This window comes from Haliotis rubra, unplaced genomic scaffold, assembly GCF_003918875.1.
Source record: "Haliotis rubra isolate DU_JTF1 unplaced genomic scaffold, ASM391887v1 Scf192, whole genome shotgun sequence".
In the NCBI taxonomy this organism is placed as follows: Eukaryota; Metazoa; Mollusca; class Gastropoda; order Lepetellida; family Haliotidae; genus Haliotis; species Haliotis rubra.
Window position 1 is genome coordinate 104,247 of NW_025765914.1, and position 26,255 is coordinate 130,501.

A 26,255-nucleotide genomic window follows, 5' to 3' on the forward strand; every position below is an offset into this window, starting at 1 on the left:
ATTGATGAGATAAACCTCCTATATTCAAAATTTTGACAAAGCTCCCTTTGAAATTATAGATTACAAATAATGTTATGTGTAGATTGTCTTAAAAACCCGCACAAAACATTTATTTCCAAGATATATAAACGTCATCTGTTAATGGGTTTCGAACACATATATTCCAGATTGCCTGTCTTCTAACGTTTCGTGCCTGGGAATTACCTCCCCTTGTAATAAAATGGATTGTAAAGTCGTTTATCCAGCCGATAGCGTTTACTACTTTACTACAGTTGATGTTTATTCGAGGTTTGTTTGGAACATGGCGGTACGCGAGCCTAGTCTTGCACCTTGGTTACATTTCTTTATACGTATTCATGAAACTTGAAATATTATCGTGTTATGGATAGACGAGATTTTAAGAAGGTTGCCAGCGAAAACGGACTATCAAATGCAGTGATGAAAGCAGAACGATATTCTGCACAAGGTCAAAATGCCGACCGCGTCCAGGCGAAGCGGGCAATTTTGCAAGAACTTGGCGCAGATCTGTCAATACGTGCGGAGAGAATGCGATTAAAGACACGAATTCTGAGCGATGGTTCTGCAAGACATGACAAGCGGTGCTCTGGACGTTGGAACTGAAAACACCAATGCAAAAACGTATGCACTGTTTATGTGTTTGCAAAAGTTAACATGGTTAGCTAAGTTCAGCAGTTTTGATGTTTGATACACCTCTGTAAAGTTGGGAAGTGAAATGACAGATTAAACGGGAGCATATTCAAAGGATTTCATTTGAAATCTAAATTGGACATACCAATAGTATTCTCTTCCATCTTTACAGAACTCATTTGATTGTTTTTTGTCAATATTCCATATCACTGAAACACAAACTTTTCCAAACAGTGGCCTCATTATAATAACAATGTGGATTTCTGTCATTTCAAAACTAGTAAACAGGAATGTCTTAAAAACACCTTTTTTCGATGTATTTACTGTTGACTCATTTATATTTATAGAATATTGCATTCTGTGATTTGAGCCACCTCACCAAAGCCCAAGTGTAATAAAATATTTGGCCTAGTGTGTGATGTAACGTTTAAGTAAATAATAACTCTTCACACAAAGATCTACTGAAAATGATGTACACAGACAGATTCACGCTTGTAGACATAACAGTTTGACCATATCTGATATACCAGGAACCTAATGTACATGACACATAAATATGACTATGTGGTCAGTTTACAGACCTACACAAGTAGTACCAGGTGTCCAGGGCCTCAGGGATGTGGTCAACAGTCCGACCAGGATCCCAGTGTCACAAGCCAGGCAGAGAAGGCGGGATAAGGAGAGAGGCTTGAACAAGCAGCCCAAATCAAACATCAACATACAGAACTACAGGCCTGATTATACATGGAACAGAGGAGGACGTGTGAAAGAACTGAGAATAAGGTATTGGATTAGCCTGTTCAATTCATGATGGGGCTTTCTTGACATTGACCCCACAGACTGTGGGACATGTGTGATTTGATACCTGGTCCTATCATACTGAGAAATGTTAAAAGATGGTACTTGTTGTTATCCTGCCATGTGTTTGACAGAGAAAGGATCAAACAAGGACTGGTTGGCTTGGAGTATGTATATCTGAGTAGGGTATCCAGGTTACACTGCAGTATGGTATCTTACGGTGCTACCATTAAACCAGCATTAATCAGAACCAGTGCCAGACAAACAAAAGCATGCAAGTGCAATAATTCTGAATGCAAAATTTCACCTAATCTTGTCTATGATGGTGTAGAAAAATGTACTCAATGATAAAGCAGCAATATTCACTGTTTGATTTTTTTCAGATGCATTGCAAGAAAGTTCCTACATTTGTGGATTATAAATGTATTTGGAAGAGTAACTCTCTCCAAAGCAAGGTGAGTAGCAATAGGAATTTGAACAAGGGCTGTGGGGACTAATTGCCAGTGTGTAAGTATTCAAGCTTCACTGAAGTTTACTTAGCCCAGCATAAGGCACAGCAAATCCCTGTGCTGGGGTGCATCTGTTTGGCATGTCAAACCCATGATTGTGGGTTCAAATCATGGTTAGTCCTTATTATTTGTCTAGGTCATCACAGTAACAAGGTTTCACCAAACTAGTAAACATCCAGACAAGCATCACTTCAGGCTTTCCTCCATCATTAGGCTGACAAAGCTTGATATACCTGAAATACTGTTCTAAAACAGTGGCATTATACCTAGCTCAGTCAGTTATGGTACAGGGACTCACAAGTCACATGAATGTTTCTTTTAAAAGATGTCAGTTTTTTCAAGGCTTCATTTTTAGAAATTTTAATGAGTGGCACTATTCAAATATTGATCCCAACTAAATCTTTTGTATTAGGTCTCTGAATTTTGACTTGCCAAATACGATCAACTCTATTTTCGAACTCTGGTTTTTGGTTATATTATGTAATATAATTTCTTTGCCTATTACAAACGGAAGTGATGTAAATACACATGTTTTAGAAATCATCAAGTTGTGAAAACAATATTGTTAATATGATAAATAAGCCTGTACTTATGTTATAAGCAAAGGGTTGAAATGAAGACTGCTATGTTCCAGAGCCCATTTCAACAATCGCCTGCTGAAGATGACGTTTGGTGTGTGGTATGACATGTGGTGGGAACTGAGGAAAGAATGGAGACTGCAGGTTCGGGCAGAGTGTCATCACAGGTACTTCAAATCATACAGGTTTTCGTACAGGCAACATTACCTTGCGATATATTTTCACACAATGTTGGAAAATAAAAGTGAAAAATAAAACGATTATGGTATTTGGATGATAACCAGTGTGTAACCACGTTTAAGGCTTATTTGTGCATTCTTATTTGTTTCTGCTAAGAATTTAAACATTGCTTAAACTTGTTCCATTAGTATATTCAGAAAGGAATTCAATCTCTTTCCTTATTGTTGCCTTTAAAATACTCTTTGTGTTAAGCCTTGATATCTGTAATTAGCCATTAGTGTTGACAATTGGGGGTCACTAGGGTAGTTTGGGACTTGGGCTAAATTAATAGTTTATAATACAATGTATTATGGTTATGTCAAGTGTCCCTTCACTTTGGTCCACTTTTTCTTGTAATCACACCAAATTCCCAGTTGTTTGCATTAGCTGATCACTGTCATTGCCAACTATAGCTTCCATTAGTAACATAGTTATCAGTGGTGTGACGATTCATCGACACGCATCGATGCATCGATCCATCGATCCATGGGGCGCCGATACAGTGAATTGATACAAAGTTTACATTGTCGTATATCCCGATACGATACTTCAAAAGGGCCATGATGCATCGATTTTTAACTTTGAATATTGCCGAATGGCAATATCTGTCAAGAAAAAAAACTTACATTTTTAAACTTATCCTATCTCACGGTATGCACCATCTCTCTCTTCTACGACCATGCTGTCAGCTAAGTTGAGTCAAATCTAACTGGCCTCTGACCCGCCCTGACCTCTGCCCTCACCCCGACATCAACGCCTGTCAATCATCCACCAAAGCGTGCGGCTCGCCTAAACGATCACATGACCACCTCTACTTGTCATTCTCTTTCTTGTCTCCACGCTGTGTGGACGTGTGTTGTGGTTAAGAGAGTTTTTGTTTGTGTTTCTACTATGGGAAAATCAAATCGTCACGCTTCAAAGAAACGCAAACATTGTGAAAGATGCAATAGTAACTTTCGGCAGCGGACCCTCATAACTCTTGTGTGGATTGCCTTGGACGATGCGGTTGGTCTAAACGTTGTACTTTATGTGCTAACCTGGACGACGATGCATTCTCAGAGTATTGTCGGGTAGCTAGCAGGCGCAAGGCAGATAGAGATCAGAGGAATCCATCGGAAGGTCCATCAGAGCTGAAACGTTCTAAATTAGATCGCCGAGTAAAATCTGCAATACGTTCAAAATCCAAGTCTCCTAAAGAAGATTTTCTGGACGAGGCATCGGACTCTTATCTTAGTGAGAATGTGCGTCAACTGTTCCGACCCCATTCATCTAGTCCTATTACTTTGGAAGATTCGTCACCTCCATGTATTGTTGTTTTGTCTACATCTGACATTCAATCACGGCCATCCTTGTTGGTAAATGTGACTCAGCGCCCTAATGGGTCGGAGGTGGCGACTACTCATACTATTACATCACAAGTGACGGTTACAGGCAGTGCAGCGCTTTCAACCAGAGCGGCGCTTACCTCGGGAGTGACACTCTCATTAGGAGAGTTATATACGGGCAGAGCGCCGCTTGTCACGGTTACTCACTTTGGATGGATTCAGCACTTACTACCAGTTCGGCGCTTCCTCCCGGTGTGACGCTTACCCCTGGTATTCCCGGTTCGGCGCTTCCTCCCGGTTCGGCGCTTAACCCTGGTATTCCTGGTTTGGCGTTAATCCAGGTTCGGCGCTTCATGGTTTTGCATTTCCTCCCAGTGGTCCTGGTTCGAGGCTTGCGTCTGTTTCGACGCTTCCTTATGGTGCACCCAGTTCACTGATTCTTCCCAGTATTCCCGGTATGGCACTCACTCATGTTGGACTTGGCTCGGCGCTTGCTCATAGTGTTCCCGGTTCGGCACTTCCTCCTAGGACTCCCGGTGCGGCACTCACTCATGTTGGACTTGGTTCAGCGCTTGCTCATAGTGTTCCCGGTTCGGCGCTTCCTCCCGGTCCGGTGTTTCCTCCTGGTTCAGCGCTTGCTCATAGTGTTCCCGGTTCGGCGCTTCCTCCCGGTCCAGTGTTTCCTCCTGGTTCAGCGCTTGCTCATAGTGTTCCCGGTTCGGCGCTTCCTCCCAGTCTGATGTTTCCTCCTGGTTCAGCGCTTCCTTCCGATTCGACGCTTCATCCTGGTTCGGCGCTTCCACCCGGTTCGACGCTTGCTCCTGGTGTTCACGGTTCGACGCTTCCTCCTGGTTCGGCGTTTGCTTCAGGTGTTTCCGCTCCGATGCTCCCTACTAGTTCGACGCTTCATCATGCTGCTTTTAATTCAGCGCTCGCTCACAGCCTTCCTGGTTCGGCGCTTACTTATAATGTTATTGGATCAACGCTCACTCCTGGGATTCCTGGTGCGACACTTACTCATGGGGCACCTGTCTCAACGCTTACTTATGGTGTTCCTGGTGCGGTACAGTCTCAAGCTACTGGAGTGGTTCATGGTTCAACGCTTCCTCAGGTTTCAGCGTTTACTACTCAAGTGCCATCATCTCATGTGGGCGTGACTCAATCAGCTGTATGTTCATCCTTTCTGTACGTGACATACCTCATCATCCCTCTGGGGCTACTACGATTTCATCAGTTCCTTCTGCTACAGTTTCGACGGCGAGATCTGTTTTGCCGGTTTCCTGGAATCCGGTGTCTGAGGGGGCAACGTCTCAACCTATGGACTTTGATGCCTTTGTGTTGGCGGTAGCATCAGCTATACGGCATCAGGAGCCAGTGTCATCTCCTGTTACTCAGTCATCAGGGATTTCGACTACGCACGCGGTGCCTGTGCAAGAGATTCTACGTTCAACAACGCTGTCTATGTCTTCAGGAAGTACGTCCCCTTCGGATGTGAGTGTGGATGCTGTTGACTCACCTTAGCTACTTATCTGGATTGCTGATAAACTCAAGTAACAGCGTAGTACTTCGAAGGATGACATTTTATCCAGTTTTGATATGAAGACTGGAGACTTTGGTTCCATCACGTTCCCTCCCCGACCGTGCATCACTCAGTTGACTGCGTCCCCGGATGAGGCTAGTTTGAGAAAAATTAAAGATGGTTTTGCTACGCCTCGCTTCAACTTGACATCGGCTCATGTACATGGATTGTCATCTATGATTGCCTCTCCTCCAGTAGATGATGATATCACTTTGTTGGGGACGAAACAGAGAACTTATTTGCCCTTCCTTGTCGAAGACCGTGAACTGATACATTTAGATGCGTCCATAAGGAAGATTATGGCTCCATTAAACTAAGTGTTGACAACTACTGAAGCGGTGGCCATATCTGTCGCACATGCTACAACCCATCAGCAAGCATACATCCGAGCGGCTATGGTGTTATTGCAGGAACAATTCCAAACCATCCTAGATCTATTGGCTCATTTTTTCTCCTATGTCATGGCTATGAGGCGTAGAGGACCGTTACAATTATCATCCTGGGAAGACAGATTCAGGACAGACCTGTTTCGCCAACCCTGGTCGGGCAATTCTCTGTTCAACGGGGCGATTAGGCAAGTCGCCGAAAGAGTAGGGCAGGATACCCATCTACAAGTCTCGGTCGAATTGTTGAGGTTCCAGCGACTACAAGTGGAGCAATCAATGACACAGCGACGACCAGCTCACTATGTCCCTACTAATCCGGACCTTTCCTCGGGTTCTACGGCTTCTTTTCCTATGGAAGAGGAGATCGAGTCGCCAACGGAGAACTTCCACTGCTCCACGATCAACTTCCACTACTGACCAGCCCACCTCACAGAGACGTGATAGGCAATGACTTGTTGACATTGAAAGGCGACTGGGAACTTCCACCTCAAGTCGTACCCATTCAGATTTCCTCAGTAGGAGGCCGACTTGGGACCTATGTTCCCAACTGGACAAGTTTTTTGGAGACCCTTACGTCCTGTCCATGTTAACCAAGGGATTCCAGTTACCAGTCATCGGGAAACCTCCGCTCACAATACTTCCGGATTGCAGAACGTATGCCACACAACAATTGGCTGCTCTGCGATCAACGATAGACACTTTACTCAAGAAACTTGCGATCGAATCCCTGGGTCCGGCCCCGACCAGTCCAGGGTTCTATTCTCCCAATCTTTCTGGTGCCCAAGAAGGATTCGGACAAACTGAGGTTAATCTTAAACATGAAGATTTTCAACGAGAAATTTCTGCAGCCCCCGCCTCATTTTCGCATGATATCGGTGGCACTTCTCAAGACAATTATCAAGCCGGGAGACTACATGGTCAGTTTACACGGGTAACGAAGCCTATCTCCAGTTTTCGTCATCGCAAGAGGATAGTGTTTGAAGCCTCAATTGACGACTGCATTCAGGCACAGAACGATCATGCCCTTCTGCTTCGTCACATGCAGTTTGCATTACAGCATCTTCGCCAATTAGGATGGTTAATCAATCTTCAGAAATCGGAACTAGTCCCAACGCACCGACTTCAATTCATCGGGAGCAGTTTTCGACACAGAGGTCAACAGACTGTTTGTCCCGAGGGATCGTTTCTGCAAGATACAGCAGTTGGTTTCCCTAGCTCTAGCCCAACCTAGGACGCTCCGTCAATGGCAGGAACGCCTAGGCCTCTTGACGTCGGCTCAGGCGTTGACACTCAGGGGTCATCTACAACTTCGTCCGTTACAGCTATTTCTAGCACCTTACATCAGAGTGGGAAATCCCGGTGCTTTGATCACTCTACCTCTGGAGCTTCGTCCTTATCTACAGTGGTGGATGATAAAATTGAATGTCTGCGACGGAGTCTGTTTAGAGCCGTTTGTTCCGTCTCACTACCTGTATGTGGATGCGTCTCTACACTGGTGGGGAGCTCACCTTCTCAATCTACAAGTGCCATGGCTGTGGTCTACCACAGATCTCACTTCTCACATCAATATTCTGGAGTTCAGGGCAGTGATTATAGCAATCAGTCACTGGCAGGATGTTCTACGATCAACTTCTGTCATGGTCAGATCGGACAACACAGCGGTGGTGTGGCATATCAACAGAATGGGGTCAACAGGGTCTCCACAGCTTCTACAGTGGACACAACGGTTCTTCAACCTGGTGGATTCTCTCAACATCTTGGTGCGGGCCAACCACATTCCGGGGGTGAAGAATGTCATCGCAGATGCTCTGTCTCGAACAAGTCATCCCTCTCCAACGGAATGGAAATTAAATCCCCAGGTGTTTCAGACTCTTTGCCTTCCAATAACGTTTCCAACAGTAGATCCCTTCGCCACGAGGTTCAATCATTAGCTACCTCGGTTTGTGTCACCAATACCGGACCTTCTAGCTTGGGACCTGGATGCTCTGGCCATTCCATGGGAAGATCTGAACACTCATGCGTTTCCGCCAGTGGCCCTTCTTCCTCGCATTCTGGTGAAATTGCGTGCAACTTGAAGGATAACTCTGCTTTTGGTCGCGCCCCACTGGCCGGCCAGAAGTTGGTTCGTAAATCTTCGAGACTTAGCCGAACCAGATCCCATGCCGCTTCCCGAGCGACCCGATCTATTGGTTCATCCACACTCCAATCAACTCCATTGGTCTCCGCTGACGCCTGGCGCATCTACATCGATCATTAACGGCTAAGGGTTATTCTTTATGTGTTGCCACTGCCATCACTACAGCTCATAGTTCTTCTACCAGGTCACTCTACGATGACAAGTGGAAAAGTTTTGAAGCATATTGCAGGAAGAAGGGCATCTTGTCTCCTACTACGGCATCCCCGCAGATGGTGGCAGAATATCTTCAACATCTCCCGACCTCCAGGAAACTTAAAGGATCAACTTTATCTACCTATCTGGCTGCTCTTAACACAGTTATTGCTACAGCCTCGGGGGTGAAGATTTCCGGGGCGGTGGGGTAGCCTAGTGGTTAAAGCGTTGACTCGTCCCGCCGAAGACCCGGGTTCGATTCCCCACATGGGCACAATGTGTTAAGCCCATTTCTGGTGTCCCCCGCCGTGATGTTGCTGGAATATTGCTAAAAGCGGCGTAAAACCAAACTCAGTCAGTCAGTCAGTGTGAAGATTTCCACTGTTCCTGAACTCCAGTCTCTCCTAAGGTCTTTCAAATTGGCTGATCAATCCCAGAAGTTCCGGCCTCCAGCTTGGAATCTCTCTGTTGTACTTGCTCATCTCAGATTGGCTGAATATGAACCTTTGAAGAATAAAGATTTTGAACATGTCTCCTTCAAGACCTTCTTTCTCTTGGCCTTGGCTACAGCGGCCCGTATCTCTGAGTTGCATGCTCTGGATGTGTCTCGAGTACGATTTGAAAAGACTAGACATGCGAAAGTTTTCCTTGGTCTGCGGTGGGATTTCCTTGCCAATAATCAATTACCAGGACAGCTGGATCGCATCTTTACGATCCCACCATTGTCTACCACCTTGGGCCCAGAAGACACTGAAGATCTTTGCTTCTGCCCAGTTCGAGCATTGAGGATTTATCTAGCTGCCTCGCAGGATCGTCGAAGACTACGTAGCAGACTTAATCATCCCTATATCTACTGCCTCCACTTCGGAAGTCTCCCGTACTACCTTGGCATTTTGGATGAGAACTACAATCCTGCATGCCTATACCTTTGCTGACCTACCTCCACCAGCAACGGCCAAGCCTCATGAGACCCGAGCTCTTGCGTCAACCATGGCTCTTCACAGGAACTGTTCCTTTCAGTCCATCATGGAGGGCTGTTTTTGGAGATCGGATACTGTGTTCTCCTCACACTACCTACGGGACCTCTCAGTGACAGATGTGGAAGGACAACATCAATTCGGCCCTTTGGTTCTGGCACAGCAACTGTCTTCGGCCCGCGTTCGCAGATAAAGCAATCCTTGGTCAGTTCTGCTCTGTACATAATAAAAGATATCGATGTTATCCATATCTTGGTACTTTTTGACCTGGGTCTAGACCCTTCTCACCTAGAGAACTAGGACATGCTGGTACTGTCACACCATGGCGAGAAGACTATGAGGCAAGTCCTGTACTACATGTAGAGATGGTCGACATACAGTTACTGACCTCTGCTCTTTGAGCAATCACGTCAGTGAAGTGTTGATTCTGATTACCTGTGTGGTTTTCGAAGCGTTCTGCTCCTAAGTCCTTTCTCACCTTTGGTAAGTTAGGGAGATTGGTACTTAACGTTAAACTAGTGAGCAACCGGGCTATTCCTTCTTTCATCGCCTTCCAGCGTGTGTCTGTGGGGGATAGTTTCGAAGCAGGGACTGGCCAGATTAAGGTCCTCGACTTTAATTCACTGGGGTCACCTGATAAATCGTGGGGCGGGGCCTACTTGCCATACTGCCTCCTTTTGCTTGTCAAAAGTTACGGCTGAAAACCACATTAACTCGGGAGCGTCCACTCCCAAGAGTTTTTGTGCTGTGTAAGCCAAGGGGTTACCTGAAGAAACCATCTCAAGTTTGGAGTTTGCATATCGGGAGTTGGTGCTTTCTCCTGGCCTCCTTGGGTTATGCATTTTTCCCGGTGGTAGTAGTAACGGGGTAATCTGCAACCCGCCTACCAACCGTGGGATTATGCATACCGTGCATAGGATAAGCTTAAAAATTTGAAAATTTTATAATAAATTGTATATTTATATACTTATCCTATCTCCCGCGATAAGACCCACCCGACCTGCCCCACATCACAGATTACTGGAAGCTTCACGACGAGAATGACAAGTAGAGGTGGTCATGTGATCATTTAGGCGTTTTGGTGGATGATTGACAGACATTGATGTCGGGGTGAGGGCAGAGGTCAGGGCGGGTCAGAGGACAGATTTGACTCAACTTAGCTGACAGCATGTTTCCACACATGGTCGTAGAAGAGAGAGATAGGATAAGTATATAAATATACAATTTATTATAAAATATTAAATTTTGTTTGATGATTAAAATAAGGTTTACTTATTTTCCCTTCATAAGTAAACTTTTCTCGGAAATTCTTCCGTCAAGAACTGGGTCAGACATAGCGCTCGGATGTTATCAACATTCACAAAGTCCGTGTATAAACTTAATTATTTCGTTTCCGCTGGCGGAATTTGACGAAATACTTAAAAATGGTTTTGCTTTGATCTTAAAGTGTTTTATAGTTGGTGTTAGAATTAAGGATTTTAGTATTGTGATACGTATCATATTGCCACCCTTATATCGGGATTCGTATCGTAACGCAGCTTCAGTGAACAATACTTTGGCAATATGTCATCATGACTAAAAATTTATCATCGGGTTATGTATCGTATCGCAGGTTGTATGGCAATACCACTAATAGTTATATCTATGTGATTTGCATCCTTTCATCGATTGATTTTTACGTGAATATAATTGCAGCACATTTACATATAGTAGTTAGTTTTGTGTTGGATGTAGTTATGTAGTTTTGGTATGATTTGTTGTTCTATGTATACTTAGTCACCTCTACACATCACAGCTAACTGTACTTTCCTGGGTCAGGTATGTGCTGTGGAACCACAGTTTTCAAGCCTGGAAATACTTTGTGCAGACCCAAAGAGTGAAGAAAGCAAAGTTCTTCAGAGCGTAAAGACATTGTGAGTAGAACAAAGCCAGTATTAGTTTTATCTAATGAAAAATAGTGGCCCAAGTTAGAATAATCATGTTTAAGGTATTGTGCTGTTCTTTGTTTTATTCATTTTCTTCTTGGGGTCTTAATGACTTTATTTTGATATAAAGTCGTATTGCTGTGCTTGTATTCTGACAGCAGTCGTAATAATGGTTGTGATGAGGTGATGATGAGATAATGAAAATTAACTAGATGAGGAAGTTGATGATGATAATGGTGTTGGTTCGGGATGAGATGATGATTATGCAAATATGATATTGATGAGAAAAAATGATGATGAAGATGAGATGAAACAATGATGAAGATCATGAGGGTGAGGATTGCAGTGATGAGATAATGTTAACTGGGGTGATGAAGATGAGATGGGGATGATGATGGCAGTTGTCGTGATGATGATGATGATGATGGTGGTGGTGGTTCAGAACGAGATGATGATGTTGACTGGGGTGATGAAGATGAGATGGGGATGATGGTGGTGGTGGTCGTGATGATGATGATGATGATGATGATGATGATGGTGGTGGTTCAGAACGAGATGATGATGTTGATTGGGGTGATGAAGATGATGATGGTGGTGGTGGTCGTGATGATGATGATGATGATGATTGTGGTGGTGGTGGGTGTGGTTCAGAACGAGATGATGATGTTGACTGGGGTGATGAAGATGAGATAGAGATGATGATGAAGGTGGTGGTTCAGGATGAGATGATGCTGTTGTAGATGTGCTTCATCGGGAAAGCCAGGTGATGCGCTGCTGGGTGCAGTATGTACATCAGAGAAGGGAGGTCAAGCAAGTACAGGAACAGGCTAACAACTTCCGGAGAGGCTGTCAGTTAAGGTCAAGGATGGCATATCATCATGCATTACTGTTACCAAATTCTTATTTTTCCTTATCCTGACTCATGGTTATTGCTTGTCTTCTTCTTCTTGCGAACATAGTGGAACACGTGTATCTCCCAATTGAAGTTCCCTTCAATTAAAAAATCACTAATTAGTACTCACCACGAGTTACCTCCCTTCCACAAGCGCGTGAACGAGGGCGCCACCTGAACCCATGTGCCTCACTCTCTCCTTCTTCGCCCAGTGAGCTGGACGTGAGAGCGTCTGTGTCTCCCAACACACTATATCCTTTATTTATATTTAGTTTAGTACCTCTTATATTCAGTTATAGAGGTGTAACTAGTATCCTTATTCAACTTGCATTGATTATTAGTCGTGTTTCTGCTGTTTTATTCACGGTTCGCGTGTTTGTTCAGCAGTTTACGCTCATGAGAATCTGCACAGGTTGTAAACTACGCTATTCGCCACCGATCCACATTTAAAATGCCCTAGTTGCATTACTCCATGTTCTATTGTTTCTCGTTGTAAATTATGTATTAATTTACCAATTGCTGCCTTTTGATAAATATTTATGTTCCGCTTTTGAGACGGAAGGCAGATAAATCTCGCAAACAATCTTCAGTCATGGCTAATAGATCGGAAGCTATTATACCCTGTCAACTGTTGACTGACTCGACCGCCACCCATTGGTGCCCTGCCGGAGTCCCTCGGGGATAAGCGTGGGACACAGTCCGCTATGTCCAAGAAGCTTAACTCTGCGCCTCAAGACATTCCGCCTTCTCAGTCTAAGACTAGGACAGCGCCCACATCTTCTCAACGCACGCTTGAACCCCCAGGTCCACAGCTTCAGCCAAAAGGGAAATCTAACGAAAACTATAAATAATTTTGCCTCCGATATTCTACCTGTCTCAGAATTATGTTTATATGATGATGACATTCCGATTATCATTCCAGATGTACGTCATAAGAAACGTCCAGTATCTGCTACCGTCACAACAGCGCAGATAAACACGCAACCAGAGATGCCTACGCTGACGCCTGAGTTTACGATTGAGGGTCCCGTCACTTTCACAGAGAGGCCACCCTCAACGCCAGCGCAGACTGTCCCAGACGACCTGGTTAACCAAATCATGAGACTGATGGAGGACCGTTACGGTTTACAGAGGCCCCAGAGCCACGGGCCCCAGAGCCCAACACTTAATAAGTCATACAGGGCCCCAGAGCCCGCCTTGGCTTCGAGCCTCCGCGAAGGGCAACCCAGCCCGTAGCGATCACTTCGCTAAGGAAGTCCCAGGCCGCCTCCGCGAAGGAGCGAGAGCCTATCCAGTTGCGAGGGACATCGCGGAGAAGGAGCACTTCGACGAGCCCACACCCTGTAGAACACAGAGGTCGTTCTCGAAGCAAGCGCTCATATGTCGATTCGGACACTGACTTGATACATTCGCGAAGGTCGCAAAGGCTAAGTGGCTCCATGTCTACCTCGCCCAGAAGATTTAGAAGAGCTTCGCGAAGTCCCCAACGTTCGCCGAGGATGTCTCCTCCAAGGTCTCCTTACACTAGCCACTCGTCAGTCCGTTCACCACAGTCCTCTCATAGATCTTCCTACAGATCTAGGACTCCGACATGTGACCCTACATCAGAGGAAGAAGGTATCATTTTCTCAGATGCTGAGATCAGATACTGGATGGTGAATGAGTTACAAGTTGCTTCCCCATCAAAGAACGAGAATTCAACTCAGACTTACCTGATGAAGGATGATGATGTAGACAATATCACCTTACCTCCTATTGATCCGATTGCAGCGGTACCAGCTAATTTGGATACAGCCTGTTCCAAATCTTTAAAAGTACAATCTACACAATTCCCGGTCTTCAATGCCAAGAAATTTGCTGGACACAATATGGACCCCTTTTTCAAGGCCCAGGATATTGATGACAACTTTAAATTGATTAGCGATGCCAAGTCCAGAAGTTACAAAGTAGACGATCGCAAATTCGCTCAACTAGATACCATCGCCAGGAGGATGTTCTTTGGATTGAATAGATCTAGAACGATTAATGAAACTCTCATCACCAAGTTCAAGAATTCTACAGAGGAGGAAGATAGAATGATCTACTCAGCTCTACTCATGCAGAAAAGAGACCACCAATTTCTTACAGAGCACCTATCAGCTTACTGAAACTACTACCATGGCTCGTCGGCAAGGCTTACTAGCCTCCTGCTCTTGGGATAAGCAATTTACAGAATCTCTATACACAGCTCCATGGTCATCGCCCTTACTGTTTGGTGGCAACATAGACAAGGTCTCCAAAGAAGTATCTAAAGACTCAAGAGAGGTTCTTATGATCAGATCCATGGATACCTTAGCGAACGTCATTAAACAGTCAACACAGAGATACTCAGGCAAGTCTAAGTTTTCGGGCTACAGAAAGCACGGGACAAGAAATTAGCTGCAGCTAAAGATCCCAAGGATTCTTTTTCAGCCCATACAACAAATTTAGGGAGGATCAGCTAGAGGCAGATCATCCAGAGGTGCCCGTGGATTTAGACGATGAAATTCAGGTTCGGAACGACTGGAGTCTTCCACCCCCAGCCGTTCCAGTACAACCGTCTCAAGTGGGTGGACGCCTTCAGCTACACTGGGAAAACTGGGGAATACTACAAGATCCATATGTATCCAACATCCTACAGCACGGATATCTAATACAACTCAAGGCCAAGCCTCCGTTAACAGTCAACCCCCCAGGGTTCAACGTTCATCCGGCACAACTACCTATGTTAAGAGAAACAGTACTTACTCTACTAAACAAACAGGCCTTAGAAGTTCTGGATCAACGAAACATCGTACCAGGTTGTTACTCCCCAGTTTTCCTAGTGCCGAAGAAAAATTCCAAGGAGAAGTTTCGTCTCATATACAACATGAGCATCTTCAACAGAGAATATCTATGGAAACCTCCAACGTTTCGCATGATACACTTACCGCAACTTCGGCATTTAATTCCTCCCAAAGATTACATGGCCAGCATAGATTTGCAAGACGCATATCTACACATTCCGATTCATCCCAACTCAAGGAAATATCTAAGATTTATCCTAGACGGGAAACATTACCAATGGAAGGTTCTTCCTTCGAATCACATCGCCCCTTGGGTATTCACAAGAGTGACCAAGCCTATTGTCTCATACCTACATCGTCAAGGTCTTCTTGGCGCTTTTACCTAGACAACGGTATACAAGTGGATCCAGATCCACAGCCGCCTCAGACTACAGCTGAAATTTATAATCAAGCTACTAACACAATTAGGATGGTTAGTAAATCTACTCAAGTCGGACTCTAGAACCAACGCAAGATCTGCAATTTCTAGGTATACGATTTCTAACAGCTCAGAATCGTATTGTAGTCCCGGAGGACAGATGGATCAAGATCCAACAACTTATTCCTCAAGCCCTACTCTCTCCGTTACCACTACGACAGTGGCAGAGCCTATTGGGACTACTCACATCAGCTCAAGACTTGACAGTCAGAGGCAGGCTTCAATTACGTCCGTTACAAGTCCTCATCAATGCTCATCTCGAGGACCCTCTACCATGCAGTCTACCAGATTATGTCAAACCACATCTACTCTGGTGGACCAAGAGATTGAATGTTTGCGCAGGCGTCTCCTTAGTAGAGCCGGAATCGAAAACACATCTCTACGTAGACGCGTCACTACAACTTTGGCAGGACAGCGTCAGGCCTATGGAGCAATCAAGAGAGCAAATGTCACATAAATCTGCTAGAGATGCAAGCAGTCATAAACGCCATAAGTCACTGGAGCAACATACTACAGAACGCTCAGTTGATGGTTCACACAGACAATTCAACAGTGGCGTTTTATGTGAACAAACAAGGTTCAACAAGGTCACAGAACCTACTGACTCGATGTTTCAGACTGTTCGATTTAATCGACAATCTAAACATACACGTCAGAGCTTGCCACATTCCAGGAGCAAAGAATGTATTAGCAGACGCGCTCTCTCGGCCACACCTACCGTCGCCGACAGAATGGATGCTCCACACAGAGATATTCAATCAAATAATCATGGAAATAGGATCTCCACTGATAGACCTATTCGCCACTCGATTCAACAAACAACTGACAACATTCGTGTCGCCAGTGCCAGACCCACTAGCATGGGCAACGGACGCTCTAAGGATATCGTGGGAGAGACTCAACACGTACGCCTTCCCGCCTCCAGCGTTGATCCCACAAGTCTTACAGAAAATCAGTCAAATGCAGAGCCTCCATCTGATTTTAGTCGCGCCCTACTGGCCAGCAAGAACTTGGTTTCCAGATCTCATTCAAGTAATGGGAAAACCAATTCTTCAGCTCCCTACAACGCCAATCTATTGATACATCCGCGACACCAAACAAGTGCACGAAACACCTGAAGCATTCCAACTTCACGTATGGATTGTATCAAGGCATGTCTGAATAAGAGAGGTTATTCTGCCAGAGCTGCTAAAGCGGTCACGCTTGCACTTCACGTAACTCAACTCAGAACTTGTACGATGATGACAAATGGCACAGTTTTGTCAATTACGCTGCTAAGAAAGGGTTTACAGCCAGATATGCTACACATCCTCAAGTGGCAGATTCCTTATGTTATCTACGGCAAACTAAGAATCTAAAAGGCTCAACCTTGTCCACTTATCTTGCAGCCATAAGTTCTGTCATAACTATGCGAACGGGCGTCAAGTTAACAAAAAAACCAGAGTTACTCGCTTTGTTACAAGCGTTCCGATTGGAGGATCAGAAAGGGAAGTTTCACGCTCCAGCCTGGGATCTAAATATAGTGCTCCAATACCTCACTAGTGAGGCTTATGAACCATTGCTATCTACATCGTTTGAATCACTGACCCACAAAACCTTATTCCTGCTAGGGCTAGCTACGGCCGCCAGGATGTCAGAGATTCACGGCTTGGATTACGAGAGAATACGCTTTGATGATATTCATAACATCGCTCATCTGGGACTTCGCTGGGATTTTATAGCGAAAAACCAACTGCCAGTTCAACCAGACAGATTATTTCACGTCCCAGCTCTCTCATCCATTCTTGGACCGCATGATACGATGGCTCTATCACAATGCCCAGTGAGGGCACTAAAAATATATCTCCAACGATCCAAACAGAGCAGAGGGAAATTCAAGAGATTATTTATCCCTATATCTACAGCTACGCAGACGGAAGTCTCAACGCATTACTACCATCTCTATCTGGATCAGAACTGTCATACTACGTGCCTACAAGGCTGCAGGACTCGACCCTCCAAGAGCTTCTAATCCTCACCGAAATTAGAGCTAGCCTCAACTCTCGCTCTACATGGGAATTGCTCGTTGAATACCATAATGGAGGGATGTTTCTGGAGATCCGATATGGTGTTTGCCAACCACTATCTGAGAGATATCACCACCGAGGACGTCTCAGGTATCCACCATTTCGTCCCATGGTCCTCGGCCAACAGTTGACAGTTCCACGGAGAAGATAAGCCTATCTTACAGATTTTATACTTATCTGATAACAGTACTAATAGCTACATGCTATCTATATATTTTGCTTAAGTTTAATTTATTATCTTAAGCTCAGTACTATGGTTTTTTATATCATACTATATATAAGCTTACAACTCCTAGGAGTTTTGCTACTATATATGTTCAGCTTAAGTTTCATCAATCCTTAAGCTCAGTCATATGGTCATATGCATAAATGTATTAGTTAACAAACTCTAAGGAGTTGGTTCTATTATACAGCTTAAGTTATAATTATATCTTAAGCACAATACTATACTATTATAGCTTAAATATATGCATATCTTAAGCTTAATACTTTGGTTAATTTATAAAAGTATCCACTATAAACTCACAGAAGTTTATATTATCACATTAATAGCTTCAGCTTACATTAATGTTGTATATACTTTTATCATATTCTATAAATTGTAATAACCTTATATGGCAGCTGATAAGTTATACAGCAGGAATTCATCAGTTCAGTGCCTTTATGAAGTTCCCATAGGGTTATTACAATCATCACAGTTCAAATCACTAATTATTAAAATCCAAAGTATATATATTCCCACCTCCTTTTCCGTCGGATTCTACAAGCAATAAGCATGAGTCAGGATAAGGAAAAATATGAAATTTTTAGAGTAAAATTAATATTTTATACTTATCCTGACTCATGAGGTAAGCCCTCCCGTCCTCCCCACTTAACACTTTGGATTTCTTCAGAAAAATAAAGTGTTGGGTTCGAAACTAAAGGAGAGAGTGAGGCACATGGGTTCAGGTGGCGCCCTCGTTCCCGAGCTTGTGGAAGGGAGGTAACTCGTGGTGAGTACTAATTAGTGATTTTTTAATTGAAGGGAACTTCAATTGGGAGATACACGTGTTCCACTATGTTCGCAAGAAGAAGAAGACAAGCAATAAGCATGAGTCAGGATAAGTATAAAATATTAATTTTACTCTAAAAATTTCATTTTTCAACTATCTGATTTGTTACTTACCTCAGAATATTTTTAACATTCATATAAGAAATAAACTGCTTCATTTCAACAAGGCATTAGTATGCCCTTATCTCTTGTAAATAGAATGTACTGGCTACCGAACAGTTATCGCCATGTTTTAGCGGTATTTACAAATTTACTCATCCGTTCGTTAAATTAATGAAACAGAATTAATTATGATACTTAATTAGCTATTCACCGATGTGTCCAGCCGATTCATTGCTGCCGATCATGTTTTTATATAACGCGGCAGAAGGGAATCACAGCAGTATAAATAGATGTTTTCTCACAGCTAACTGTAACAGTTATCCCCATTTAGAATTTCTCAGGCCATTCGGGAAATAATATATTTATTTATATCATACAGTAACTTCGAATAATTGTTATGTGACTATTTGAGTATTTCTTTCACAGTAGATTGATAGGGAATGAAACAATTAATGACTTGTGAACTTGAACTTGCAATTATGCCCCTCGACTAAGTTGAAAAAGAATTATAGGGTTCATAACTTTTCTTTAATTTTTCTCTTATGTTACTTACTGTGAATAATTTTCTTTTGCTGTCCTTTATTGTTGTCAAATACCGAGGGAAAACCCACGGAATTGTAATTGATCGGAATTGTGCTGATGTACTGATACTGTGATACTGATGTAATGGCGATAACTGTTATGCGGCGATAACTGTTCACTAGCCAGTACAGGAAACACCATATTAATTAATAAATTTCGTGAAAATATTCCTCTCACTTTATGATTTGTTTGAATGATGCATTTAGTTTTTCTAACCTTATTTGGTCAAACATTGCATCATTTTCTCTTCACTGGTGATTATTTTTGCTCAGAACAGTATGTTACTAGAGATAAATGTAATCATCCTATTGTGTTTGTGTACAGATGGGCGTGGCGGCAATGGCAGATCGAGATAGCTCTCTCACATGAGAGACAGGAAATGGATGGCATTGCTCTCCAGTTCTGGGCATACAGGTTACAAGCTCAGGTAAAGATTAAGTCAAAACTCCATGTCTTTGTACATTCTGTGTTTGTAGGTAAACATTCAGAGAGGGAAGGGTGACCTAGTGGTCTAAGGTGCCACAATTCACAGTTGCGGAGTTATGTCCCTTGAGTGCACCAGAAACCTGAGATTGTGGATTGGAATCTGAGTTGTTGTTATGTCTTGGTTTGTTAGCATCATGCTCATGCTAGTTGGTTTCTATCTATTGGTAACCACCTTATTCACTTTGTTGTAATACTGTAATGGTAACACTTGTTACAGCACTGGCTCTTGTGGCACGAGGCGTTCCAGAATCGACAGTTGGACAAGCAGAAGGCCCTCCATGCATATCGGCACCAGAACTCTGTCCTCGCAACCCGCTGCCTCCATGCCTGGATCTTGTACTACAGGACGAGGATGGAGAAGAAGAAGCATTACGGTGAGAAGGGTTTGAAATAAGGGCAGGTCCAGGATCTTGTACTACAGGACGAGGATGGAGAAGAAGAAGCATTACGGTGAGAAGGGTTTGAAATAAGGGCAGGTCCAGGATCTTGTACTACAGGACGAGGATGGAGAAGAAGAAGCATTACGGTGAGAAGGGTTTGAAATAAGGGCAGGTCCAGGATCTTGTACTACAGGACGAGGATGGAGAAGAAGAAGCATTACGGTGAGAAGGGTTTGAAATAAGGGCAGGTCCAGGATCTTGTACTACAGGACGAGGATGGAGAAGAAGAAGCATTACGGTGAGAAGGGTTTGAAATAAGGGCAGGTCCAGGATCTTGTACTACAGGACGAGGATGGAGAAGAAGAAGCATTACGGTGAGAAGGGTTTGAAATAAGGGCAGGTCCAGGATCTTGTACTACAGGACGAGGATGGAGAAGAAGAAGCATTACGGTGAGAAGGGTTTGAAATAAGGGCAGGTCCAGGATCTTGTACTACAGGACGAGGATGGAGAAGAAGAAGCATTATGGTGAGAAGGGTTTGAAATAAGGGCAGGTCCAGGATCTTGTACAGGATGAGGATGGAGAAGAAGAACAGTTGTGATCATGTTCCTGTTGGTGTTGGATGAAATGTCTACATAGCAGTGTGGATCCTGGGCCTGTTATCCCTGATTATTAACACATTTCATTGTCTATGTTCTTGTGTCAATCTTTCTGCATATGTCCATTGTCACAGAAGTGACTTTTACCTGTGATAAAATACTTCATCTTCATGAGGCAAGGCAGTTACCTGATTATAAAGGAATGATGGAGTGTCCCTTTTTGCAATATCAACACGATTCACATGATTATGCCAGATATAAGCAGCTGAATACAAACCAGAAGTCCATTTTAATCAGTCATCTCATTATTTTGCATATCTAACAATGCCAATTCACATCACAAAGCTCTCACAAATAACAATAATACTTTACATTGTGCGACAACAATTACCTGTGTATCAAAACATAATGATTTTACTAACGAATTGATATCTTGATTTGATTTCTGGGTGTTTTCCTGTAAAATCCAAAGGTAGGGCTACTCTCATTTGTTCCATGACAGTTTAGATATGACACATTAATGTCATGATATACTGTATTCATAGTAAGAATCATCAATATTAACACAACTTCTATTTCAGCGTATGCTGCTAGGGTGTACCAGACCATGCTGAAGTCCCGCTACCTTCAGCAGTGGCATCAGCATCTCGCTCTGCGTCAGTCCCTGGCCCGGCACCATGACCACATGCAGCACCTAGCCTACAGGTTCACGCTGCGCAGATCCATGCAGCACTGGAAACGGTGTATCCTTGTCACGTGTTGTAGCTGGTGCGATTGTTGAATGTACACACTGTCCTGTAGTATACATGCTTAACCATCAACACAGTGAGGCAGGGTAAATGGTGGTTATTGCTTGTGTTAGTCCCAGTGACTTTTCCCCCACATAGTACAGTCTGGCGTTGTGATCAGTGAAGTGCAGTTGTATAGTCTCAAATTACTTCCCTTTCCAATTATTTTGAAGTGGACGAGTTAGGTGTATGTAATCTTTCAAGCCCTTTCATCCTAACTGATTCTCTGATCTCACGTCAATACCCCTTGACCAGTGTCAGATGTGTATGGGTGTCGGGCAGCCAGGAAGAAAGAGAAGACAGCTGACCAACACTACAGACACCACCTGCTGGTCAGTTAGACTACACAATCAGCTAATTAAGGAAAATGTTTTTTTCCTAGTGCATGACTTTGTTTTATGGCAGTGCTATGTCTCAGCTGTTTTTCTGTGGGTAGTGTAGTGGTCAAAACATTTGCTTTTGATGCTGAAGACCAGCATTTTATTCCTGTCATGAGGGCCCCATTTTCTGGTGACCGAGCTGTGATGTCGCTGAACGATTGTTCAAACCATACTCATTCACACTCTGCTGCTGTTTCACGAAGACGCCACCTGTGACACTATATATAGTGTTGATTAGAGAATGTATTGTGTGCCATGAGAGAAGTAGTGACAGTTTTTCATGTTACAGGTTGTTGGTCTGAGTGCATTCCGGCTGTATGGGGTACAGCAGAGGCTTCAGGCCATGCGACAACGGATGGCTGAACAGCTCCATCACAGACAGGTAACAACATCCAAGTGGGCAAACATAGCTGCTGTAAACAAGGTGGGGTAGAGGTGGGATAGGCAGGTGGGTGGGGTGAGGGTAGGCAGGTTGGGTAGGGTGGGCAGGTGCGGTAGAGGTGAGGGGTAGGCAGGTGGGATAGGGGTGAGGGGTAATCAGGTGTGTAGGGGTGAGGGATAGGCAGGTGGGTAAGGGGTAGGCAGGTGGGGTAGGGTGTTACTGTTTGTCAGTGATTCATTCAGATTCAACATGTGTTAAACATGTGTTAACATGAACTGTTGTAAAATGAAACAAAAACATGATTTAGGTGAACTACTTGAGCTTAAAATCTCATGTGACCTCCAATAACTAGGGTCCTTGACTAGAATGTCATTATGCAGTCCTACAAAATTGATATGTCTTTGGCCTTTATCATAAATTGATAACATATGTCCCATTATGAAACAAAACAAAAATAACAAAATAATGTGAATTGCGAAATGGTCACTCAGAGCCAGTAGCTCTACTTATAAGTCCGAATAATCTTTGAAGGGCATTTAGAAGTGGAATGCATAAGAAAACAAGATTTATGGATGTCAACTTCTTTGTTGTGAATATTCATGACCTGATGAAGGAGCAAGCATACACTCCGAAACGTTGTGTTATTCACAAGAAGTTGACATCCATAACTCTTGCTTTTCTTAAAAGGTTGGTCCATTTGAGTCCATTAATTCCTCTAAAACCCCAAAACTTAAAGCATTTGGTAGAATATTTGGCACTTTTGGAGCCACTTATAAAGACACTTCCAGTTGTAAAATGTTACATGAAACAGAAAAGAAACAGAAGTATATTTGGCACTTTTAGAGCACATTTTTAGGGCAGATAATTCCAAGGGACCTAACTCTGGATGACCCAATATATTGCGTAATCTGAACCATATCGCGATAATCATATTGAGAGATACTGTACCAGTTTACCGGTAATATTGCACAGCCCTAGTAAGCAGGTGGGGTAGGGGTGAGGGGTAGGCAGGTGGGTAGGGGTAGGCAGGTGGGTGAGGGATAGGCAGGTGGGTAGGGGTGAGGGGTAGGCAGGTGGGTGAGGGGGGGAGGGATAGGCAGGTGGGGTAGGGGTGAGGGATAGGCAGGTGGGGTAGGGGTGAGGGGTAGGGGTGAGGGGGTAGGCAGGTGGGGGTAGGGGAGAGGGATAAGCTGGTGGGTAGGGGTGAGGATAGGCAGGTTGGTAGGGGTGAGGGATAGGCAGGTGGGTAGGGGTGAGGGGTAGGCAGTAGGGAGAGGGGAAGGCAGGTAGGGTAGGGGGGTAGGCAGGTGGGTAGGGGTGAGGGTAGGCAGGTGGGGTAGGGGTGAGGGATAGGCAGGTGGGGTGGGGGAGAGGCAGGTGGGTAGGGGTGAGGGATAGGTAGGTGGGTAGGGGTGGTAGGGGTGAGGGGTAGGCAGGTGGGGTAGGGGTAGGCAGGTGGGTAGGGGTGAGGGGTAATCAGGTAGTGTTGAGATGAGGGGTAGGCAGGTGGGTAGGGTGAGGGGTAATCAGGTAGGTGAGGGGTAGGCAGGTGGGTAGGGGTGAGGGGTAAGCAGGTGGGGTAGGGGTGAGGGGGTAGGCAGTTGGGGTAGTAGTGAGGGGTAGACAGGGGTGTTTGGTGGTTCGAGCTATCTGTAACATTTACAAATACAGCTGGCTCTAGGCAGGGATGGTCAATGGTGGGGTGGACGTCGAGGTAACAGGGATGGTCAATGGTGGGGTGGACGTCAAGGTAACTTTCTGTACATGGACAGATGCAAAGAGAGAGGGGGCTATCTGTGGAATCTGTAGAGTCCTCCCAGGAGAGGTGTGTAGTGTCTGTAGCCTAGCTGTTGTGCTCCAGGTGATGAGGAGGGTGTGGAGTCAGTGGCTGATTCGATGTGAAACACACGAAGAACTGAAAATGATGCCTCAGACACAGAAAGCCAGGAAGCATTACAGGTAGGGAGATACGTGATGTATCATTGTATGTGACATGACCAGTAGCTGAAGGAGCTGTACAGAGTTACACCCCTTTATCTGCCAGGATCCTAGATTCTCTCTAAGCATGAACATAGTTTTATCAGCACAATGTGCTTTATATGTGATTCACCAATACAGTTAATGTATCTTTTGTCATTAATTGTGGTTAAAGCCTTATGGGCAAAACTGAAACAAATCTGATACAAATGCACTTAGAAAATATTGAAAAACTAACCATTTTCTTGTGTATGGGTACCATTGCTCCCCTGACTGGGATACAAGGGCAGATGAATTGGTCCACAGCGTATGTGTCTCCTTCTCCTCTTCTCCATTTTGATATCTTACAACCCTGACAAACTGCCTCCGTGGTGTAGTGGTTAGAGCGTTCGCCCGGAGAGCGGAAGGTCGCAGGTTCGATCCCCGACCGCGTCATACCAAAAGACGTTAAAATATGGTACTTTTTGGTCCCTGCCTGGTGCTCGGCATTTAATGGGTATGTCAAGGACTGGTCGGCTCGGAGTCAGTATAATGTGTCTGAGTGGGGTATTCATGCTTCACTGCGGCATGGTATCTCAGTGGGCTAGCACTATAAAACCTGCTTCAGTCTGGGCTAGTACAAGCAGCCGCACATACACATACACAGGCATGCACGTCGTCATATGAGCGAAATATTCTCAAGAACAACGTTAAACCTAATTTCACCTCACCTCACCTTACAACCCTGACAATGTTGATTGCCGTCAATCACTGGTCTGGTAGCCAAGTATGTATTATATCTGTGACATGTCTGTACTATAGTTAACTGTTTAACTACATGCACTGAGTTCCTGTTGTTCTGGTTGTAGCTGTGTGCTGCTGGGAAAGAGCCTCCAGGCCCTTCAGAACTACGCTCAGTGGAGACACCACAGGAAGGTCAGTCCAGGGAGACAACTCTATACCGCACATGTTTCATCATGACACGAATTAAGAAACTTTTCGAGATTGATGTTTTGGGAAATGAAATATGCCTTGAGAATCATGCTGTGATAAGATGACATCAGTCATGTGAACCCATGGGAGTTCCAGGTTAAAATTGGTGCCAAGCAACCTATGATGGTTGTTTCATATGGATATCGTGGTAAGGCTCACCGATTGGTTGACTGCATGCCATAAATCTCACTGGCTTTAATCAATACTCACAATGTCGCTTTGTGGATTACACCCCGTGTCAGGATGATTACAGTTTCAGTATACTGGCCACAATGGTTGCTAGATGCTCCTGTTGCATGGCTGTCTATCTATCTACCTACAGCAATGACAGATGATCATGTATAGCTGTGACCGTCAGGGTTACTGTAAACGTATTATATTTCGCGCAGGTTTTATTTTTGCGCAAAACATTTTAGCACGAAAATTTATACACCGCGAATATACCTGTCATTCATTCAGTCTAGCCACGCTCGCCCCTGAGTTGTTACCATAACACATCAAGTTTGAAGACAGAAATCTACGGGAATCTTAAAATGACGACTGATAGTAGCATAAAGAATCATACTTAACTGTCGCTGTAATGGATTTCCCGAAACATAATTAAATAATGAGCCAAATCCCATAGCGAATTAGCGAAAACAGCAATGTGTGTTGTGGCGCCATGGAAATTGGTCACATGACAGATGGTTTGATACAAAACAGATAACCATGAAACCACTCGAGGAAAGAAATAATACAGCAGTATTTTATTTATTCACTAAGATTTTATTTACCAGTACATCATGAAGTTTAATAGTCGCTAACACTCAATCATCTCATTCACAACAAACCCGCTTGTTTGAAATCACAAAGAGCTTCATATACAGTAGAAGTTAATTAGTCAGATCGTCAGAATTTTCGAACATAAGACTGATGTGTTTTTCATCTCTTCCGTGAGTAAACGGATTACTGTGTACTAGTATATCGCACAGATAGGGATTTCCTGTGAGTAAGCAATAAACGCCGCCTGACAGGTTAAGCCACTCTGTTTGTTTTCACTGCTAT

General features: G+C 44.1%; 1 protein-coding gene across 1 annotated transcript in view; it reads left to right on the forward strand.

The window, feature by feature from the left end:
• The first annotated feature begins 294 nt into the window (after positions 1-294).
• Positions 295-26,255, forward strand: part of LOC124274609 (protein SFI1 homolog) — a 40,911-nt gene continuing 14,950 nt past the window's right edge. The window contains 14 exon segments of the mRNA XM_046709975.1: positions 295-610; positions 1,221-1,431; positions 1,830-1,901; positions 2,590-2,700; positions 11,167-11,250; positions 11,675-11,739; positions 12,014-12,131; positions 19,573-19,675; positions 19,952-20,108; positions 21,294-21,455; positions 21,762-21,832; positions 22,170-22,262; positions 24,124-24,221; positions 25,088-25,154. Of these exon segments, the coding sequence (XP_046565931.1) occupies positions 382-610; positions 1,221-1,431; positions 1,830-1,901; positions 2,590-2,700; positions 11,167-11,250; positions 11,675-11,739; positions 12,014-12,131; positions 19,573-19,675; positions 19,952-20,108; positions 21,294-21,455; positions 21,762-21,832; positions 22,170-22,262; positions 24,124-24,221; positions 25,088-25,154 (1,641 nt within the window). The 5' untranslated portion in view covers positions 295-381.